The sequence below is a fragment of the Sturnira hondurensis genome, unplaced genomic scaffold (genome assembly GCF_014824575.4).
Source record: "Sturnira hondurensis isolate 20B ecotype Veracruz unplaced genomic scaffold, ASM1482457v3 Scaffold0004136, whole genome shotgun sequence".
Taxonomy (NCBI): domain Eukaryota; kingdom Metazoa; phylum Chordata; class Mammalia; order Chiroptera; family Phyllostomidae; genus Sturnira; species Sturnira hondurensis.
In genome coordinates, this window is record NW_028076767.1 from 55,406,824 (window position 1) to 55,430,751 (window position 23,928).

Below are 23,928 nucleotides of genomic sequence, written 5' to 3' on the forward strand. Positions count from 1 at the left end.
TGATTATGCTATTATACTTGTCCTATTTTATCTCTCCCTCTTATTCCCCTCTGCCCTGCACTCTCCCTCCCACCAGCCTTCCCCGACCTTAGTTCATGTCCATGAGTCTCACATATAAGTTCTTTGGCTTCTCTGTTTCCTATACTATTCTTAATGCCCCCCACCCATGTATTTTTGTGCCTACCATTTATGCTTCTTATTCCCTGTAACTATTTCCCATTTTCTCCCCCCAAACCCTCACTGCTGATAATCCTCCACGTGATCTCAATTTCTGTGGTTCTATTCCTGATCTATTTGTTTGCTTTGTTTTTATTTTTAGGTTCAGTTCTTGATAGTTGTGAGTTTATTGTCATTTTACTATTCATATTTTTACCATCCTGTTTTTTTTAGATAAGTCCCTTTAACATTTCATATAATAAGGACTTGGTAATGATGAATTCTTTTAAGTTGACTTTATCTGAGAAGCATTTTATCTGCCCTTCCATTCTAAATGATAGCTTAGCTGGATAGAGTAATCTTTCTTGCATGTAGGTCCTTGCCTATAATGACTTGGAATACTTCTTTCCAGCCCCTACTTGCCTGCAAGGTTTCTTTCTTTTCTTTCTTTAGCCTAGCTAGTAGGCTTATGGGCACTCCTTGGTAGGTAACTGTCTCCTTTCCTCTTGCTGCTTTTAAGATTCTCTCCTTATCTTTAACCTAGGGTACTGTAATTATGATGTGCCTTGGTGTGTGCTTCTTTGTGTCCATCTTTTTTGGGACTCTCTGGGCTTCCTGGGCTTCCTGGAAGTCTATTTCCTTGGCCAGATTGAAGAAGTTCTCCTTCATTATATCCTTCAAATAAGTTTTCAATTTCTTGTTCTTCCTCTTCGGATGGATTCGGATGTTGGAATGTTGAAAGTTGTTCTGGAAGTTCCTAAGCCTTTCCTCATTTTTCTGAATTCTTGTTTCTTCATTCTGTTCTGGTTGAATGTTTATTTCTTCCTCCTGCTCCAAATTGTTGATTTGAGTCCTGGTTTCCTTCCTATTACTGCTGGCTCCCTGTACATTTTTCTTTATTTCGCCTTTCATAGCTTTCACTTCTTCCTCCATTTTGTGACCACACTCAGTGATTTCTGTGAGCATCCTGATTACCAGTGTTTTGAACTCTGCACCTGATAGGTTGGCTATGTTTTCATCCCTTAGTTCTATTTTCGGAGTTTTGATCTGTTTTTTCATTTGAGCCATATTTCTTTGTTTGGACACACCTGTTATGTAGTAAGGAAAAGAACCTGAAGTATTTGCCAGGGCAGGGCAACCCACTTTGCTGCATTATGGTGCTGTATATGGGGAAGGGGTGTGAAAGGAAACAATGCTGCTTGCTCGGCTCTCAGCCGACTTTCAGTCATTTCCCCAATTACCCACAAGCAGATGGGTCCCTTCTGGTGCTGATTTCTGAGAGGGTAGGTTTGTGTATGTTCTAGGATCCTGTGGGCCTCTCCAGTTAACTCTCATTTGAGGTTGGGAGTTTCTCCTGACACTACAACCAGCATAAGTTTTTACAGTCAGAGGTTTTGAGGCTTTATTTCCTCACACTAGAACCCTGGGTTGCATTGTCTGTCTTGTTCCCAGTTGTTCTGCCAGGTTTATCTGCACGCAAATGTAAGACTGCCCATCTCCGCCCCTTTACAGGTCTGGATGAATGTTTCTTCTTTAACTCTGTGATTATTGGGCTTCATTACAGTTCATTCTTCTGGCAGTTTTGGCTATTTTTTGTTTTTAAATCTGTTGTTGTCCTTCTTTTGGTTGTGCAAGGAGGCAAATTATATCTACCTACACCTTCATCTTGGCCAAAATTCTCCCATTTTAAAAAATAACCATAGTCTTAATCTTTTCTGGAGACTAGGAGAAGCATCATTTAGATTTGCAACTGATAAGGAAGAATAAATTGGTGGATAAATTTGGTTATTTGAGTTTTATTGGTCTGGTAATATTCTTATTATATATGCCTTTGGAAGCAGAAATCTTTTCCAGTTACAGATATGTATTTATGTGTTGGCTTCTTTAAATTATGTAATATCACATATGCAAATGTCATTTAATTATAATTCCTATAAGTTACTCTTAAATCAGAAGGTGAGAAGAGTAGTTCCAAAGCCCAAACCTCTTTCTATTAAAATTTATAGAAATAGTCTCAGTACTCAGAAAGGCGGAATATATGCTATTTTTCCTTTTATTAGTTTGCTCTTTCAAATCTTCTTTCCTACTGCCTGGGAACCTTGAGTCTACAGTATTTGATTACATAAATCTCTTTGGACACACATTACACTTTATATTTTTTGAAACAAAAATTTTAGTGTGAAAACATTTAAACATACAAAAGTCTATTGTCATTGACTTCAACAATTATCATCAACTCATTAGTCAAATTTGTTTTATCTATACCTTTACCTACTCTCCCATGCCTATAGGATAATTAATAGTGAGCAAACCCCCAGACATACCATTTTATCTATTACTATTTTAGTATATATCTCTAAATTGAAAAGTATTCTTTAAAAAAGTATAGTCATATTATAATGAACCCTAAAATCTTTAACAATATCTCCTAATAGTATCAGCTAATTAATCAACATTGAAATCTTAATTATTTTACAATTTTATTTTACATTTGGTTTATTTAAATCAGAATCCAGATGTGATCTACTTAATGGTTTTTGGTCAGTATGTTTTTTTAAATGTCTTTTAATCCATAGTTCTCATTTTTTCTTGTGATTTATTAAAGTCCTTTTATTAAAATTTTCAAATTTTAATTTTGCTGATTGCAGTCTCATACTTTTATTTAATATGTTTCTCAATTGGCTGAATTTTCTGTATCCTGATCAGTATGTCTAGGGATTTCATCATATACATTTTTATTTCTATGGCAAGGAAATTCCATGGATATATTGTATATTTCCATCAAGAGGCCAAAATGTCTGTTTATCTCTCTGTGATGTTATATTGTGCAGTGTGTTCAGTTGTTGCCAGTCTGATCAATTCATTACAAACTTTGCCATCAGCTATTAATATGAAGTTTTTAGTAGACATTGATGATCATGAATAAGGACCCATTATTTGATTAAGTGTTTCAAAATGATATAGTCTAACAGTATCACTTTTTCTTCATTTATTAGATTTCACTTAAAATACTTATCTTGGTAAACAAACAGCAAGAAATTATTGAGCACATACGATGTGCTAGCACAATCATATGCTAGACAGTATAGAGGGAAGACAAAATACCTATATATCATGGGCCCTGTTCTAAAAGGAAATAGAAGCATTATGCTCAAAACAAGAGAAGAAGACAATTATGGTGCGGTGGGAGGATTAGGAAAAGAGAGTTGAGCATGGTTAGAGAATGCGTCAAGGAAGATCTGGAACATGTTCCGGGCCAAGAAGCACTTCATGAAATGGGGGGAAACAGAGGGCATTCAGGTGGGGGAACAGTTTAGACTATGCTATGAGGCTAAGAGCAATAAGGGAAGGTGCAGGTGAAAACCTACCTAGAGATTACACATTAGCTAGTTAAAGTGGGACATTTGTTGGGAGTGAGTGAGCTGAATTATCCAGGTCCTGGTTGGAGAAATTGACACCATCTCATGAACTTTTTGGTATAGTTCTAAATGCCTTTGGCAGATGGACTGAGAGGACTATGGAATTCCAGTGAAGTGGCCTATAGAAATTCAATAGTTTCAACACTGATTTGTCATAAGTAAAAGCACATCTGAGCTTAAGACATACATGATTGCTTCAGTCAGATGTAAAATGTAGAGAATTGGTCATGTTGATGGGTGTACATCATAATAAGAAATCAGAAACTACAGAAATACCTGTAATTCCACAGAGCCAACCAGGATGTTTGAAAGAAGATGTGAGTGCACAGGGTTTGGTGTGAAGCTATAGCAAAGTTAGAGATGTTGAGTTTAAGTTGGGGAATGTTGTATTTTTGGGTGTTCATACAAATAACAAAGGCTTGAAGCATTTGTTGGAATGGGATTGCAGATAAAAAGACAGATCTTATATTGTACATTTTAGAGTCAGATACAGAGAAGTGATAGGTTAACTCACAGGAGAGAATGTGTGCACATCAAATAACGGACATAGTCTGAGGTCAAGAGAAAGGATAGCAGCAGAGCTGTAGGTGTAGGGTGGGCACAAGAAACAGGAAGAAGAGAAGGGGTATCCACTGTGGAGAAGCAGAGGAGAACAATGTGTGGCTGAGGAAGGAAAGAGTTTTAAACATGACGAGATGATGAACAGGGGTCAGTACCACTGTGAGGTTCAGGAAAGGGTGACTGAGGACTATCTTTTGGGTGTTCATGAGGGGTGTTACTAGCAACACTTGACAGAACACTTGATTTTGATGTAGCATGTTACAGATGTAGTGTGATATGAAGTTCCAAAGAAGAAGGTAAATATGATGGCCAGATGGCTGCCAATGGGAAAACCTAGAGTCTGAATTTTCTTGTGGTTTTGATATATAGTGCAAATATATTTTTAGAAAACAAAACTTTGAATAAACTGTAAAAAGGAGATTGACTATTTAGTCACTTCAATTCATAATATTTTAGGAAGTCTTATTTATTCAGTTTTCATTTTAAGTATTACCATAATGAGTCATGCTTAGTATATCAAATATGTAATATAAGGTGTTAAATTGGGAATGCTAGTTTCTTCCTTTACTTAAAAGAATTCTGTACATCTCTCCATCTCCCTCCTCTCTGCTTCCTTAGCTACATGTGCACATGGAACATGTGTTTGTTTTTATTGTGTTAGTTTCATTGGTTTCTTGCTTACAAGGGCAATATGTGTTTATTATAAAAATATCATTCGGCACAGAAAAGCTTAATCAATACATTTTCAGCCCTGGCCAGTGTGGTCCAGTTGGTCGGAACATCATCCTGTAAACCAAAAACGTTGGTTTGATTCCCAGTCAGGATTCATGCCTAGTTTGAGGGTTCAGTCCCCGGATGGCGTATATGAAGGAGGCAACCAGTCAGTATTTCTCACATCAATGTTTCTCTCTCTCTCTCCCTCCATCCCTTCCTTTTTTTTCTAAAAGCAATGACAAGGTGTCCTCAGATGAGGATTAAAAAAATAATAAATTTTTAAAATTCCATGAAATGGTGCTATTCAGAAATAGCCAATATATTATTTTGGTAAGCCTCCTTCTAAATCTCTTTCTATGTGTTGATACACATAGATGATATTCACCTTAATGAGATCATTTTGTAAATGCAGTTTGATACCTAATAATATGTTATGGACATTTTCTATGTCAGTGAATGTGTAGATAAAAAGCATCACTTTCCAATGGCAGTCATCGCACAAAGGTGCCACAATTAATTTAAGCTGTCTCCTATTGCCAGGCACTTAGACTCCTTTCAGTTTTTGTGTTTAAGAAGCACATTCCTGTGAAAACATTTTTGTGCACCAGTCCAATCATCTTCTGAATAACTTTCTGAAAGTGGGTGTCAGTCAAAGGCTATATATATTTTATATTGTGATACATATTTACATATTGCCCAATAACTGTTATACCAGTTATACTTCTACCAATAACACCAATGTCAGTACCCAAAAAGTTATTTCAAATCTCTTGAAAAAAAATTTTCATCCTCATTTGGGCTCATTTCCTTAATTATAAAATAAAGAGGATGAAATGATCAGTTATTCTTAAACTTTTTAAGATCTTAGGACCATTTGAGAATTTTTTTAAAGTGTCAAACAGAAACTGGAACTGTTGTTTCAGAAAAATATGCCTGTGCAAAAACACAGAAATTTTCATACACTATTCATGAGAATTCACAGATCCTTTGAAGCCAATTCACAGTCTTTGGGATTTCGCTTCATGAATCCAGGTGAAAACTCTTTGAGGTGATTTTAAAGTTGCTTTCTCCTTCTAACATTGAACACACGTGCACATCTTACACACATATTACACTCGTGCATACAGAATTTTAATGTGTATTTGGATAAACTTTGATATTTGCTTGTTACAGAACCTAGTCTCATTGTGATCAATGATGTCACTGGAATGTGTGTAGTTGTTGAAATGAATTTCCATTTACTGCAGGTTTTTCAATGGCGAGCCCAGCAGGAAGAGGTAGCAAAGCTAGAAATGGAAATTTCTGCCAGAAGAAGAGAAAAGGAAGAGGAGAAAGAGAAACTGTGGAAGACGAAAGAATTGTTGCAAAGAGAAGAGAAGAAAAAAAAGGTATAGATTTCGCTATTGCTGTGAATGTGTGAATGAATGTTCAGTTGCCTAATTGAGCTTCTGTTAATCTTGGTGTTTGGCATGGAATTTTCATAGGCAGTTATTAGGAAGATTCATGAGGTTCTAGTGGAGTTTTCCTTTAGTTTATAGGAGTTTTAAAGGATTTGTGGACATGGAAGAGAATCATTTTATTAATCTGCACAAGCACAGGTATTTGTGATTAAAAGAGATGCTATAGGTAAAGACAAGACATGTTTTGTGACTTGTTAACTCTTGTACTAAGTAGGGACATGGCAAAGACCAAGTGTACGGGGATAGCATTTTAGTTAACTTCAGTGCAGTAAATGATTGTCAAAAAATGTCTGTGTGAGAAAGCATTTTGAAAGATGGGACAGAGTCCTTTATCAGTTTCTAGATGAGCTGTTGGCATTTGGCCTGACACCGAAAACAATAGCAACAATAGCAACAGTAACCACAACTAAAGAACAGTAATGGAAGGAATAATTAAGCTTTAAGCCAAATTCATGGTCAATCTTTTGCAATTGTATAGGAAAAAGACATATGTTTTATTTAAGTTCCTTTAAAAAATACTTCTTACATTTAGAAAGTATTTTTTCAATACAGAGAATGAAATAATAAATACATTACTATTCATCACCTAGCATTAAAATTGTCAATATTTTTATTCTGTTTCAGATTTATTAATTATACAGATAAAAGTAAAGTGTTCTTTTGTGGATGCACTCAGTACCATTTCCTTTCTTACCTTCTCAAAGGCAGTCTCGATCATGAATTTTATTTCTCTTTCTAGGCTATCTAGATATATGCTTTTAACATATTTAAATATGTTAAAATATTGATGTTATGTTAAAATATGTTAAAATATATGCTTTTAACATGTTTCAATATGTAGTTTGTGGCTTTTAATTTTTTTCATGAGCACTATCATACTGTATGTTTATTCACATGTACATCTTCATTCAGGCTCACATTTTTGAGATATACCCATGTTTATAGACAGAGACCTAGTTCACTCCTGCTGTATGGAGTTTCATTGTAGAACTAGGCTGTCGTGCTACCACTTATCCCTTCTCTTAGGCTGATATTTAAGTTTCCAAGTTTTTGTTCGTGAAACCATGCTGTAGCATCCACTTCATGCATGTCCTCTGGGGCTTTCCCTAGGGTACACTTTGTAGGATATCTATGCTTTCAATTTCATAAGGTTTTTAAATTTATTTTATACTATAACTTTTCTTCTTGACTTTTGCCAATCTGATAAATGTGAACAGTATCTCATTATTTAAGATTGGCTTCCCCTGACCACTTGTGAGATTGAGAATCTCCTCATGTTTATTAGGCAGCTTTCTTCATCTGTGAATTGCTTCTTCATACTTTTTGTCTATTTGTCTATTGTTTTCCTTAGTAATCTGTAGTTCTTTATACATTCTGGATACTGGCTTTTTTTGTTAGTTATATAGGTTGGAAATGTTTTCTTCCAATAGTCATTTGCCTTTACATTTTGTCTGTAGTGTCTGAGGTTTCATGGAAATTTAAAATGATCAAGTAATTGAAGTTACTAAGCTTTTCCTCTGTGAGCTGTGCTTTCCTTTATGAACTGTGACTTGGTAGTGAGACCATCTCAACAGAGAGTTGTTGTGTTTTTTTTATGTTTTCCTCTGCTAAAGGCCCTAGGCCTTTTACTGGCCCAGGACCAGTTGGTCGGTCCTTCAGGTATCCACTTGGAGACCTGGGACCTGTGCTGGGAGCTGGAGTGGGTGCTGGCTTAGCACTGATGCACAGCCCCAGCCTGGGGTCTACAGCGGACCCCTTTACTTCTCTGGTCCCAAGCAAAAATTTAGTCCCCATGTCACTTTCCTTGGGAATGGTCATAGGTATGCAGCTCCCATTTTGTGTGTGGACGAGTCCTACATGACTTCTCAATCTCTGAAAGCTTGGTTCTAGCTCCCAACATGTGCTGGGCTCATACAGCTAATGTTTAAGGCCCAGCCACAAACATGTGCATAGGTCCTACAAGTAATATTCAAGGCCTGGCCACCAACTTCTCAGGCCTATCTCAGGTCCAGATGTCACCAAGAGTCCTTTGGCTTTGGCTCCCTCTCACTGCTCTGACTTTTAATTCTGTTTATTTTTGACCTCTGGACATTATTTGTATGTGTGACTCTGGCTGACAAGCAGAGAGAAAATGTGTCGTGTTACAGTTTGCCTAGAATTTGTATGTGTTTAAAGTGGGAAAGGAGATTTCTATGTTTACTCAGACATACTCATCAGAGTTCTGGCTATTTTTATATATACTAACCAAAAATCTAGATTCTATTTATTTTAGCTATGTTATGTATTGGTGACAGATTTTAGTGCTTTAATGTTGAATATAAGGTTGGCAGAAACCCCCCTAACACAATTCCCCTGACCTGAGACCGGTTGCTTGGTCACGGTTTACTGTTCCACCTGCCCGGCTTTCTCATCTCATAAGAGAGCAGAAATAGAGATAAACTATGTGTAAAACCCCACCTTGGGATTTCTGAATGAGAAAATACCATTCTCCTACTTCTTCTTCCCAGGGATTTGTCTTTTACTGAACAATACTATCTTTTTGTTGGAATAACATTTTGATTTGCATTCAGTGCCAAAGTTTACCTTGGTCAATGCCCAGCTCCTTTCAAATCTACCTCTAAGTTATTAGATCACTTTTTTTTCTGTGCTTTAAAACTCTAGATGAACACGATATTCGCAGTTTTTATGGTTTTATCCAAGACTAAAGGACAGTTTTGATTCATAAGCTGTTAGGTGATAATGGTAATATTTCAGAAGCACCTCTACACTTTTGAAATTATTGTCATGATAAAATCAAAAGATGATGCCTTTCTATAAATTATCCCTGGGAGCTATTGTAAGAATCAGAATTCCTTGGGCTAGATGAACCTTCAAATGCTTGGTATGTAATATTGGTCCCAGCACGACTTTTTCACTTAGATGTGGCTCTTCAGGTGGCTGGATTGACATAAAACGTGCTCTGCACCATAGCGTGTTAGGGGGTTTGTTGCTGCATGATGCCTAGAGTCCTGTGGGGGTCCAAGACAAGGGGTGTTTCAGCCTGGCTCCCCAAATGGAGATTTCCACCAAGGCTCACATGAAGAAGAGACCCCTTCCTCGGTCTAGCATGTCACAATTCTCTTCCATTTTAGCCCGCTTCTGATTCAGCATTGAAACCACCCACATCGTGTGACTGAGGGATGGGAAACATTATCAGGAAAGTCACAATAACTCCACCAGGATGTGACCTTTTGCCTTACCTCAGAGATATTCCTGGGGAAGAATCTATCGTTTTGTGATATCTTAGCTTCAAGTGACATCACACCAGTAAATACAAAAAAGAGAGAGTAGTAACCTTGGCACTTGGGTGCTCCCCTTTGTCTTCAGGTGACTTGGCAAATACTCAGAATTATATTCCTCCTGATGATAATGTGGGAAATGCAGAAACAGCCTAAAACAAAAGAGGGTAGGCTATCATCAACAGAGTGCAGGCTGGAGGGCTGGAAGAGGGCTGCTTCTCAGAAGATTTCCAGAAGTGCTGGTTGGGAGAGAATCCTTAGTACCGTCGCAGTTGAGATCAAAGCCATTGTCTCAGTGTGGGATCTGTGGGTTCCTGTGAGCGATTCATTATGAAATCATAAAGTCTCTTCTCCAGGGTTTCTTAATCTAATGATATACTGATCTAAAAAGCTATGGGTGGGGAAAAATCTCAACACAGAAGTCTGATTAAAAACCAAACTCCCAAATGTTAAACTCTGCTTCTTTAGGATTGTTGGGACATAAAAGGGCCAATGAATAACATCTGTGATAGGCAGGCTTCCGAACAGGCTTCTAAGATGGTCCCGAGGTGTCCTGCTCCCATGAGGTACATGCCTGGTATAATACCAAGGATTAGGTTATGTTATATGGCAGAGACAACCTTCAGAAAAGGAGATTGCTTTTCCGAAGCCCTAGGTGGGCTTCACCTAATCAAGAGCCCTTTAAAAGCAAAGCTTTCTCTGGTTGCTCACAGGAAGGGTAGTCAGAGATTTGAAACATGAAAAGAACATGACCCACCTCTGTTCTTGGCTTAAAGATTGAGGAGGCCACGTGGTAAGGAATGTGGGTGGCTTCCAGGAGTTGAGAGTGACCCTGGCTGACAACCAGAGAGAAAATGAGAACCTGTAATCCTACAGTCCTCTAACTGTAAGGAACTGAATTCTGCCAAACACAAGAATGAGCTTGGAAGCAGATTGTTCTCTGAAGGGTCCAGGTGAGAACTCAGTTTTGTCAACACCTTGATTTCAGCCTTGTGATGCCACGAGTAGAGAGCCCAGCCACACTGTGGTGGACTTCTGACTTAGAGAATTCTGAGCTAATAAGTGAGTGTTGTTTAAGCTACTAAATTTGTGGTAGTTTGTTACATGACAATTAAAAAAACTAATATGGATTTTGGTGCCTTGAAATGAAATGCTGTCAAAACAAATACCTAAATATATGGAAGTAGCTTTGGAATTGGGAACTGGGAAGGAGCTAGAAGAATTTTCAGAAGCATGCTGGTAAAAAGGCTAGAACACCTTGAAATATAGATATTAGAGATACGAGGACTCAGAAGAAATTAGTGAACACATTATTGGAAACTAGAGATAGAGGATCACTGTGTTGTGGTGGCAGAAAGCCTATGGAAATTCTGTCCTGCAATTAGGAGGAAAACACTCCTAAGTAATGAACTTCATATGTGATGAGCTAAACAGGATTTCTAGCAGTGTGTGTACTTTCTAGGTGATCTCAGTCTGTCCAGTATAATTTATGTGCCATCGATGCTGACTAATACCAGTTAATATCTCCAGGCTAGACTTCTCCCTTGAACTGCAAACTCAGATATCCCACTGCCTCAGATTTGATATGCCCAAAATGTACTGTTTTTTACCTTCGAAACCTACTCTTGAGTTGAGATTATTGCTGACAGCATGCAGTGGGGAAAAGGCTGTGTGTGCTAATATTAAAACTCTTTGTTATAACCTCAAAAAGATTAAAAGATCAGGGTATTCTGTCACATAAAAGACCCTTCCAGGAAATTAAGGGTGTTTCTCATAGATCTTCTAAAACTAGAAGGCCTTTAGGAAGTTTAAGGACAGTTTTTTCTCAGCCACCTAACAGAAAGCCGAAAGAGAGAAGGGATTATCTCAAAAGTACCTGTGGGTGTGGCATTTGTCTAATGGAGCAAATCCCTATAAATCCACAATGGCTCACTTGATTCTTGAAAAAATTTTATTAAAATCACTAATTTCTGATAAAATGAAATTTTGTTAGAAGCATTGCCAGCTTGAACTGAAGGGACTGAGAAAGTATGAAGCAAAAGGAGACTCTTGGACTACCAAATTCATTGGCAGAAAGCAGGCTGACATTCCTAATACTTCCAGCCTTGAATAAAACCCACCCACCTAGTCTCAGGAAGCACTTCTCTTCTCTCCCCATTACCTTACACATAGAAGAGTTATGTCAGCTCCTGGTAAGGCAAATTGACAGTAAAATTGTATGTATATAATCCCAAAGGTGTCACTAAAAATCCAAATAGGATGATCATTTATTCATTAATTTATTTATTTACTTGTTTTGTAAGTATGCCCAACTGCCTTTAATATAACACATATTATACCCAGTCCTTCATGCAATTGCTATAGGTCACTTTACTCAAATAGAAATTGCCCCTTTTCTGGTATCTTTTTTAAGGGGCAGTGTTTGCCTGTTCTGCCACAAAGATAATATGCAATTCTTGGTTGGGTCAGTAGACACTCTTAATATTAATACAGAAGAATTTCTTTTAACTTCAAACTTTATATATAAAAAAGGTTTGACAAAGAAAAACTGAAAATATAAAATGGATTGAACTAGAGTATAACTACTTTAATAGTATACTACTATTGTAAGTATAACTACATACAATAAATTAAATATATCTGCACATATCCATGGTGTATACAAATGTATACATCTGTGTTTGCACACTCACACAAATAATTACTGTGTGACTCTCCTGCCCCTCTCAGTGGGGACTGATAAAGACCTTAATTTGGGGTGGTTTGCATAGTACCTTTGTCCTCAGTCATTCATGCCTGGACCTCCTCCTCTCTTACTTCCTGGTCTTGTATCATCAAACCGTACTTTTGGCATCTGGCCCATGCTGGTGTGAGCTGCCTCGTGTGAATGCTGTTATTCCAATAAAGGTTATTAGTTTTGCCACATTTGATGAAAGTTTAGGCCTTGGAGTATAAACTTTTCACACCGACTCCACTAAGGTTCATCAACTCTCTTTTTACTGATTTTTTGTGTTTGGGCCTTTAGTTGCTATTGTGTGGGTTTGTGCACCACAGGAACTGCAGGGTATGAAACTGTCTCCTGTAATTTCCCTCAAATGCCTGTGACTAATTGTCTTTCATTTCCAGTGAATGCCCCCCTGTTGCAGAGGGAAGATTACATAGATTGGGGGGATTCAGGTAGTGAGAGAAAGAGCCTTAAAAATCACACCACTGCCTGAAAACATTGCCTGGCAGGAAGGGCCCCCAGGAATAGCAACTTCTGGTCCAGATCCTGGTCTGTTTCTTCCAACTCCCTTTCCTTCATGCTGCTCATTCTCAACCTTGAGTAAAGGTGTGTGTGTGTGTGTGTGTGTGTGTGTATGTGTGTGTGACAGAGAGAAATATACGGAGACAGAGAGGCACAGAGATATCTAACTGGATCCCTTTTAGACTAAAATGATTCAAGATATAAATATTATCAATTTATGTGACACAACAAGGTATATCCATTGTATATGGATACCAAGCATACACAATAAAAAATAGAGACATCTATTGAAGGAAATACAAGATACAAGACACATTGTACATAGGACAGTGGACCTCAGTCCCCTTCATATTAGGCACGTTGGGACCTCACACAGTTCTCGCAGCATCTCTTCTTCCACTGTTCAAAACACTCAGTAACAAAGTCCCTCTGTTCATATATGTACTTTTTCCTAAAAGTGCTCATAAATAGATATGTATATACGGATGACTACATCTACGAAATATCCAAGGTTTGTCCATAGGTATCCAGCCATGTAATATGAAAAATAAAGACATTTGTTGAAGATACAAAAAACATTATACTATGACGATAATGCCTCAGTCCCCTTGAAAGTAAGCACCTTGGGACCTCACACAGTTCTTCCAATCACTATCAGCTGCCCCATTATCTTTTCCTGAATCTCATCAACAGTCTGAAATCTCCTTGCTTTCGAAGGTAATTTTAGTTTTAGGGAAATCCAGAGGTCACAGAGAGCCAAATCTCAGCTGTAGGGGGCTGAGTTACCTGGGTGATGTGATTTTTCGAAAAAAAACTCTGCATGAGATGTGATACATGAGCAAGTGCATTGTCATGATGAAGCTGCCAATCACCACTTACCCATAGCTGCGTACATTTTCATTATATTTCATCTCTCAACCAATGAAGAACATTGAGGTAGAACTCCTTATTAATTGTTTGGCCTGGAGGAGTGTACTTGTGATGGACAACATCTTCCCAATCAAAAAGCACAATTAGCCCTGGCTGGTGTAGCTCAGTGGATTGAGCGCAGGCCTGTGAAGCAAAGGGTCGCTGGTTTGGTTCTCGGTCAGGGTGCATGCCTGGGTTGTGGGCCAGGTCCCCAGTAGGGGACACATGAGAGGCAACCACACATTGATGTTTCTCTCCCACTCTTTCTCCTTCCCATCCCCTCTCTCTAGAAATAAATAAATAAAATGTTTTTAAAAAACCACAATTAACATTGTCTTAATCTTGCTGCGACTTTGCAGCGCCTTCTTCAGGTGTGGAGAACCAGGAAACTTCCACTGAGACAACTGGGCCTTTGTTACCAGGTCATAGCTATAGACCCATGATTCATATCTGATTATGACTTCTTGAGGAAATCTGGTTCATTAGTAGTGGTTTGAATCAAGTCACTAGGAATTGCAGGACAATGTTTCTTCTGCTCTGGTGGCATAAGCTGTGGAGTGAATTTTGCCACCACACATTTCATGCAAGATCCTGCCTCAAAATCTCAGACACAGTAGTATTTGGAATCCCCAGACCAGCTTCTACTTCTGGCACTGTCAGTGGTCAGTATTTGTTGTTGCAGGCCTTCCAAAACATGGATCAGTTTTAACAGATTCTCAACCATCTTTGAAGCATTTTTGCCACACTTTTATTTACGCTGCACTCATTGCATAATCCCAGAAAGCCTTCTGAATCATCCAAATAGTTTCCACAGAGGAACGTTCAAGCTTAACACAAAATTTGATACAGATTTGTTGCTCTCCTCACTCAGTCATTTTGAATGAAAAAGCCACACAGTACACATGCCCACTCAAGGGCATCTACCACCCCCACTGACTAGTACAGTGAAGTCGTCATTGTTCACTCATGTGCATCCCAGTCCACTCTCCTTGGTTGCCAGGTTACATCAATGTTGCACAAACCATTCTCTTTATATTAACAATGCTGGGCTTTTCCCACACAGACCTCATATATCACTGGGGACTAACCAAATTGTGAACACAAACCAGTATTCAGTAATTCAGGGAAATACCGATGATCTAAAACTGGCTTATAGAGCCTTTTTACACCTTCATAAAATGGAGAATATGGAATATCAGAACTCTCATAGAGTGCTTGGACTCTGAAAACATGTATTTGAACCTCTCTGAACAGTTCGACATTTGTTGTAACATCCACCCACCCAAATCTCACTTTTAATCACTCATCTATTCACTAATCACCCTCCTTCAGAGGAACCACCTGTCACTAGGGCAGAGTATCCCCATCTGGCTGAGGACCAATCTGTTAAATTATCAATATTTTCTACCCTCAGGTGTGAGGTTCTCTCAATTACTAACTCCTAGAAATGTGAGCTTGCAGTCAAAGTTTGACAGAGTGGTGTTCTTTTAATTACTGGTCTTTTTACTTGAGAATCTGATGAAATACCCTAAACATAGTAGCTATAATACCTAATGGGTAAATTAACTCTCAGATTTTATAATGGTCCAAAGAAGAAGATAATGTATATTTTATGTATAAATGATCCTAAAAACAATCAGAGGTTCAAACTTTATTTTTCTGAATATTTAATATCAGTACTCTGAATAATACTGTCTGAGTAAAGAAATTAGTATAGAATGGGAAGTTTAGTTGTTCAAAAGATCATATAATTTTTGAATATACATAATGTTCCTAGTTTCACTGTTAAAATCTGGAATGAACATTAAATAACCTTGTTAATTAACTGATTCTAACCTTCTAATATGAGACTGGCTGGAGAGTCAGCTCTCAGGACACGGGTCAGTACGTGGCAGAAAGGCAGACGATAGTCCAAGGGGCTCACTTTTCTGGTTTCACTGTCTTTTAAAAGTGGAATTTCCATTCGAACTTCTTTTTAAAAAGTAGAAAAACTGATTCCTACTGTTTGTCAGGACACAGATTCTTATTTTGCTTTTACTTATTTATTTTTACTTAAAGAGTCAGATGGAGGGGGGAAATAAGCCCTGGGTGATCAAGAGCCTGGGATGTTTATTTTCCTGTAAAATGTTCCCCAATAAATAGATTTTTTAAATCTTAAAAATTAACTTCAAGTGTCAATCTTGGGCTATATTTTCTGGCTAGGTCTTGATTATTTGTGGTGATTGACTTTAACAGAGTGCTAGCTATGTGCAAGTCACCACTGTATGTTCATTTTATCTTATTAATTATTCTAAGGGGTCTGTATTAATATGATCTTCATTTCATAAGTGAAGAAACAGAGATATAAAGAGGGTACATAATTTCCCCGAAGTCATAGAGCCGTTAAGCAGTAGTACAGTTAGGACTTGAACCCAGGAAGGCTAAATCCATAGGTCATGATTTTACACACTGCAGTGCTGCCTATCATTATGATTGCTGATCATTTTTATGATTAATCAATTTGGAGAGATCTTGGTTTCAGACTGTTTGCTTTAGGGTCATTTTCATGGAATTAGTCCTGCCCTACTTTACTCGGGACCATTAAATAAATAGGTAACTAATAATTATAACTCTCTAATAGTCTGCTTATTAGGAGTATTTCTTTTATGTTCTATAGGTACACACAATTTCACCATGTTTGTTTCCTTACTCATCTTAATATTCTCTCAGGATTTCTCTCCTTGGGTTAATGATCCACTATAACTAAACACTATAAGCAACTGGATTACGATAGTTTGGTCGCAATTGAAGTGTCGGTTATAAGATGTGTGTTTTTTGAATGGATTAAAAACACCTTGATTGTCTCTTTGGTGATGTTCTTTTGTTAAATAGACTGAGGAAAATATTAACAATTTTGATGTGATTTTTTAAACCTATCAACATCTTATTTCACAAGAAGAGAATTTCTGTAGGCATCCACTATCACATCTACCAACCTATCAGAATCTGTCTGTTCCCATGACCTACCCTCCCTCCTGTTACAATGCATTAATTAGGTATCTGAGCTCCTGTCTAGGGCCAGCCCCTTCATTTACATACTGTATCCTATTCCCTCTCTGCTACTTAAGTTCATCCCAATTTCTCTCCCTCCACCATTTCTCCCTTTTCTTCTACAAATCTTTTCTACTAACCTACAAATGTACCATTATGACTTCTATTTAAAAAAAATCCCTTGATCCCACACCCTCTTCCCTTAGGAAAATCACAACATTCTATAGCTAACTTCTTTCTGTCCATTATCTCTTGACCCATGTTGTCCCTCCATTCAGCAAAGCTGTGCTTGTCAGGCTTTCCTTGCCCTCTGTGTTGCTAATTCCAGGGATCAGTTCTCAGGCCTTACCATACTTAGAAATTAAGCTCAAAGTGGTTACCGCACCCCCCACTTGGAAAACTGGATATTTGGCTTCTAGCAAGTCAACTCTTTTTGTTCCTTTGTCTCACTGGTTCCTCTTTTTAAATAATCTTGGATAGATCCTTCTCATTATTCTAAGTCTGGGAGTGGCCTGGGTTCTCAGTCCTCTAAGTGTGTATACTTTCTAGGTATACATACCTAGAAATCAGTCCAATATAATCAGTCCAATATAATTTATGTGCCATTTATATGCTGACTAATACTGATGAATATCTCTGGTCTAGACTTCGCTCTTGAACTCCAAACTCACACAACCCACTGCCTCAAATCTACTTTTCTTTTCCTTCCAAACCTGTTCCTTCCCCAGTATTTCTTTTCTCAACAAGTGGAAACCTATTTTCCCAGTGCTCAGGCCAAAAGCTTCAGTATTATTATCTTTGATTCTTATTTCTACCCTGCCCCCACAAACCCCATACCCATGACTTTACCCATTGTCATGAATGGAAGTCTCTATCTGTCAAATCAGAACTACCATATTTTGCTGTGTAATGTGCACACTCATTTTTGTGTGTATTATATGTGGGATTATTAAACCCATGGTATGTAATCATTATACCCATGTATAATGTGCATCCTTATTTTTCCCTTAAAACATTGGGCAAAACAGTGTGCATGATACATGGTGAAATATGGGTATTTTAATAACCTCTTAATCTTCTAATGAATTGCTCCGCCTCCTCCTTTTCCATACCCACCCTTCCCCTCCACTGTATTTTCCACACAAGAGTTACAGTTATGTTTTTAGAAGTCACGTCAGAAATGTCACTCCCTGCACTCCGCTCAATAGCCCTTGGATCTTGTATCCTACCACTTTTCCCTCGCTCATCCTGCTTCAGCCATGCCAGCCTACTTACGCCTCCTTGGACACTCTAGCACATGCATCCTTAGTCTTTTGCACTGGCTGTTTCCTCTGCCTGGAATTTTTCTCTCCCAAAGCCGCATAACTCACTCTCTTATCTCATTATCTCATTCAGAGCTCCACTCAACCTTGATTACCAAACTTAAGATAGCATGCTCCTCCCCTGTTACTTTGTCCATTTACCCAACTTATTTTTTCCCCTTAGCATTCATCATTGTCCTGACATGTGTCTATCTGTTGACTGCCTTCTGTTCCTCTTCCAGAATATAAGCACCATAAAAAGGGGGATATATCTGTTTTCTTTGTTGCTTTATCTCTAGTGCCTGGCACAAAGCCTTAAGTAAATATAATTGGTTGAATGAATGAACTTAATGAACAAGTAGTATACAACTATTCATTGTTGTTGAGGTATAGAGGAAAATGTGCCAAAATAGGAGGCCCTAACAAGGACCTTGGGCAAGTTATATAAGCTCTGTGAGATTTTTTGCCTCCTCAATTGTAAGATGAGGTATTTGGATTGAATAATTGCTAAAATCACTGCAGCTAGAAGAAGTCATGATTGAATGACTCTGAGGTTTGATTACTTTTCACTTTTCATTCTCCCTGACATTTCAGGCTATAAAATACAACATCCTCAGTTTATATACTCCTTTCATAATGAATACTGAAAAGAGAGAAATTAAACAAGATTGTGGACAAATTTATTTTAGTAATATCAACATATGACATGATCATTATGTAATATTTCAATGTGCCTGCTGAAAATAGACATTACTCCTAAAGAAGGTATAATAGTTATTTTTTAATCTACCTGGCATTTCAATTAAGAGGAAGATAACTAATGTGTTTATCCCATTTCTTGGCTCATCGTATTTTAAGGATCTAAGACTACATCACAGCAGGAAATAGCTATTACCCATTTGAGTGGGCAGCTCTGTTGTGAAGAAATGCTCACATATGTGACCATATTAAACACTACCTAAAAGAGAGCCATGTTATGCATGTTAAGAGAACCGCTTATGCATATAGACATTAGCTAGCTCCAAATAATTTATAATAAAAGGTACTAGTACCATCATGCTGGGTATCCTCCCTTTGGATCATATCTACCCTCCACTGTGCCCTGTGACCAGGGAGTTGTCCTACATGGGTCCCTTCCCCTCTGGCTTCTTGTTGGGCTCAGTCAAAGTGGAACATTGGAGACGAGAATAAGGGAGGACGGTGAAGTCGAGTGAATTATTTTCCCAACTCCTTGCCTTGCAGAGTTGTGCTGACTAGCTGTGTCCTCCACCAAAGGTCTCAGCTCCTGTCAGGTGGCCCTCCCCACACCACCTTCTCTGACTCTGGCCTGTGGCTGTTAAGTAAGCAGTCAGGCTACTAAATGACCCCAGTGATTGCCCTGCATTCCAGCCCTCCTGTGTCATTTTCCCCTTATTGCGTTCTTCTGGATTTATCCTCCTTTTGAGTGTGCCATCTGTTCCCTATTAAGAATCATTAAAATAGAAAATCAGTAAGAGAATGAGACACAAAAAATTAAGAGGATGAGAATACAGTTGTCAGCAAACCAAGACTAAAAAGGGGTGCTGTAATTGAACATGGTTAAAGTTAAAGGAAGCATTTAGCTCTTATTTGCTAATAATAGGCAACATCCCAGCACATTGGGAACTGGCAGTATGTAATGGGGGGAGGGAGGAAAACCACCCGTGGATAGTATTTTCAGTAGAAATTTTGCAGGAGTCTAAACCAACCCTCATATGATATTACATCAACCTTTAAAAGGCTTTTGGCATGAAGTTAAATTACAGTTCTGTGAAACTTTGCTATAGAAAGTAAAAGTGATTCCACATACAAAGTGATGAAAAGTAAAAATGTTATATAAAAGAATACACAGCATTCTTGTCACCTGACTAGGTATAGGAATCGAGTTTAGAACCTTCAGGAAGGAAAAATAGTCGTGTCCCTTAGATGTCTCTTCTAAATGTTGATTTTTCTTGACCAGACTTTTAAAAAGCATACTTTTGTAATTATAAAGTGTTCTATGTTCATTGTGGACAGTTTGGAAAATACAAATGAGCAACAAAACACAATGAAAATCACCCAAAATCTTAAACCACTACCAAAAAGGAAATTATTAACAATGTCCTTATATTCTTTTTTTGTGGCACAGGAACTTTGGCTTAACCATTGAATAGAATCATACTGCATACATTATTTTTAACCTAATTTTTCCACTTATCAATATATCATATATATCTTTCCCTGTTTTCCTACCACATAGTGTTTGCACATAGTTTGCATAGTGTTTCATTGTGTGAAATATTGCATTTAAACTTTTTATTTTGGGGTGTTATATTATTTCCATTTTTTCACCATTTTAAAGCTATAATGGACATACCTATATATAAATCTTTCCATATGTCCCTGCTTATTCTCAAATTTTATTTATTTCTTAAATCTTTTGTTAGTTTCTTAAATAATTTTTATTTTTTAGTTACAGTAGATGTAAAATATTACATTAGTTTTAGGGGTACAATCCAGTAATTAGACATATAGAGTTATGAAGTGATTGTCCTGAGCAAACTACTGCCTGTCTGACACCATACATCATTATTACTGTATTATTGACTATATTCCCTGTGCTGTTCTTTACATCTTTATGACTGTTTTGTAACTACCGGTTTATATTTCTTAATCCCTTCACCTTTTTCCTTTTCTGTTTCTTTTCTTGCTAAATTTATTTTTTAGCATAATAATTTTCTTTTTTATTGTATTTTTTTCATTACTATTTAGCCCCCTTATGCTTGCCTCATTCCCCTTCAATTGCCACACTGCTGTCCATGTCCATGAGTCCTTTTTTTTTATCACTCCACCCTCTCACGGGCCCCATTGCACCCATAAGAGCTGTCAACATACTCTGTGTCTATTTTGCTTGTTAGTTCAGTTTGTTCATTAGATTATGCAAATGAGTGAAATCATGTGGTATTTGCCTTTCTCTGACTGGCTTATTTCACTTATTGTTCTCCAGGTCTACTCATACTGTCACAAAGGGTAAAATTTTCTTTTCTATTTTTTTATGGCTAAGAAGTATTACATTGTGTAAATGTCCCATAGTTGTTTTATCCATTTACCTACTGATGGACGCTTGGGTTGCTTCCCATCCTAGCAATTATAAATAACACTGCAGTGAATATAGTGGTGCTTATGTCCTCTCAAATTAGTGTTTTGTGTTTCTTTGGATAAATTCCCAGACGTGGAATCACTGGTTCATAAGGCCATTCCCTTTAATTGTTTGAGATATTTCCATACTGCTTTCCACAGTGGCTGCACAAACCTGCATTCCCAACAACTGGACACATATATATGCAGAAAAATGAAACTAGACCACCTTCTTATACCACACACAAGATTAAATTCAAAATGGATTGACATAAATGTTAGACTTGAAACCATAAAAACCCTATAAGGAAATATGGGTAGTAAATTCTCAGACATTGCTCATAGCAATATTTTATCTGATATATCTCCTCAGGTGTTGGGAACCAGTCTTCCTGGTTTCAGGAGTTGTAACTGGCCCCCATGGCTAAGACTGAGTGAGCGACCTCTGTGGAATGTGAGCCGCTTAGGAGACAAAGCTTGTCTCTGGTAGTAAACACTGCCTCTGCTTCCTCCCCCTGCCCCCAAAGCATGGTCGGTGGTCGATGATGGGTAAGACTCCTCACAGAGAGGGGCAACCTAAGCCAGACACAATCACTTGGGAGGTCATCATGGAAGGACTCGGGAGGCTGCAACAAAGAAGGAGCAATGGACCCTTGCCCCCCGGCTATTCTGACATAGCCCGAGTCCCCATGTCCATCTGGGAGAAGCGCTTCCTGGCTCTAATCCACTTAAGCCTGAAAACCTGTGATGGGGTGGCAGTGCAGCTCCTTGCCTTGCTAGAGCGGTATCCAGAGAAAATCTGGCATAAGAAAGAATTCCTAAAAGTCCTGTAAAACCTGCTTTTCTGAGAGTGCTTTCATTCATATGTTAAGGGTCCAAGCAGGAAATAAGTATGTCTCCCAAAGTTTCTTCAGCCCCCTTTCCTGACAGACACTGACTCAGACTAAGCCCTCAGACTTCTTTGAAATGTTATCTACTGTTTGACCCTGTATTCCTGTGTATTGCAACCCAATAAAAGCCCCTGGAAGAAGGGTCTCCTGGCCTTTTCCCTCTGAGAAATTGGCCACCACTCCTCCCCAAGTAGATCGTGTCTTGGTAGTGTTACTTTCATCCGTGGAGGACAGGGAGACTTTTGGGCAAAGTTGCCCCCACACTCAGGCAAGGGATACAAAAGAAAAAAATAAACAAATGAGACCAACGTTGAATTAAAAAATTTTTGCACAGCAAAGGAAATCATCAACAAAATAAAAAGACAACCCACTGAATGGGAGAATATATTTGTCAATACAGTTGATAAGGGGTTAATATCCAAAATTTATAAAGAACTTATAAAACTAAAAAAAAAAAACCCAGGCAATCCAATTAAAAATTGGCAAAGGATATGCATAGATACTTCTCCAAAGAGGATGTACAGATGGCCAATAGACATATGAAAAGATGCTCGACATCACTAATCATCAGAGAAATGCAAATTAAAACTACAACGAGATGTCATCTCACACCTGTCAGAATGACTGTCATCAGTAAATCAACAAACAAGTTTGTTGGCAAGGATGTGGAGAAAGGGGAACTCCTAACACCTTTACCTTTTTCACCCATCCCCTCATGCTTTCTTCTATCTGGTAACATCAAAATATTCTCTGTGTCTACGTGTCTGTTCTTATTCAGCTTGGTTGTTTATTTTGTTTTTTAGATTCCACATTTAAATGAAATCATATGGCATTTTTCTTTCTCTGTCTGACTTATTTCACTTGGCACAATACCCTCTAGACCCATCCATGTTGTTGCAGATGGCAAGATTTCATTCCTTTTTTATGGCTGAGTCATATTCCATTATATACATTCACTGTTTCTTTTTTCTTTTTTTTACTTTTTTTAATTGATGTTCAAACACAATTGTCTCCATTTTTCCACCACCACTTTCCCCAGCCCTACCTGCACCCATCTCCCACCCTCAATCCCACCCACCTTGGCTCTGTCCATGGGTTTCTCTTACGTGTTCATTTATATCCCTTTTCTTTCTTTCCCACATTATTTCCCTCCCCCCTCCCCTCTGATTACTGTCAGTGTGTTGTTGATTTCAGTGTCTCTGGTTATATTTTGCTTGCCAGTTTGTTTTATTAATTAAGTTCCACTTATAGGTGAGATCATATGGTATTTGTCTTTCACCACCTGGCTTACTTTACTTAGCAAAATACTTTCCAGTTTCATACATGTTGTTACAAAGGGAAGGAGCTCCTTCTTTCTTTCTTGCTGCATAGTCCATTGTGTAAATGTACCATAGTTTGTTGATCCACTTATTTACCGATGAACACCTAGGCTGCTTCCAGTACTTGGCTATTGTAAATTGTATGCACCATTTCTTTTTTGTCCACTCATCTATTGATGGATGCTTAGGTTGCTTCCATATCTTGGCTATTGTAAATAATGCTTCAATGAACATATAAATGCATATGGTGTTTTGATTTTGTATTTTCTTTTTTTCTCATAAATACCCAGAAGTGGAATTGCTGTGTCCTTCTTCATTTCCTTCTTTGTTACAGCCTTTGCTTTAAAGTCTATTTTGTCTGGTATAATTATTGCTACTCCAGGTTTTTTGTTTGTATTTTTATGAAATATATTTTTTCAACCCTTTACTTTTACTTTATATGCATCTTTAGATTTGAAGTGAGTCTCTTATAGATAGCATATATAAGGGTCTTATTTCTTTTCCTTCTA

The 23,928-nt window shown here is 37.9% G+C and overlaps 1 protein-coding gene across 4 annotated transcripts in view; it reads left to right on the top strand.

Annotated features, from left to right (window-relative positions):
• CCDC148 (coiled-coil domain containing 148) overlaps positions 1–23,928 on the top strand; it is a 258,987-nt gene that overhangs the window by 175,719 nt on the left and 59,340 nt on the right. For all 4 annotated transcript variants that reach the window (XM_037044667.1, XM_037044666.1, XM_037044670.1 and 1 more), the window contains one exon: positions 6,098–6,238. In XM_037044667.1, the coding sequence (XP_036900562.1) occupies positions 6,098–6,238 (141 nt within the window). The remainder of the gene's footprint in view (positions 1–6,097; positions 6,239–23,928) is intronic.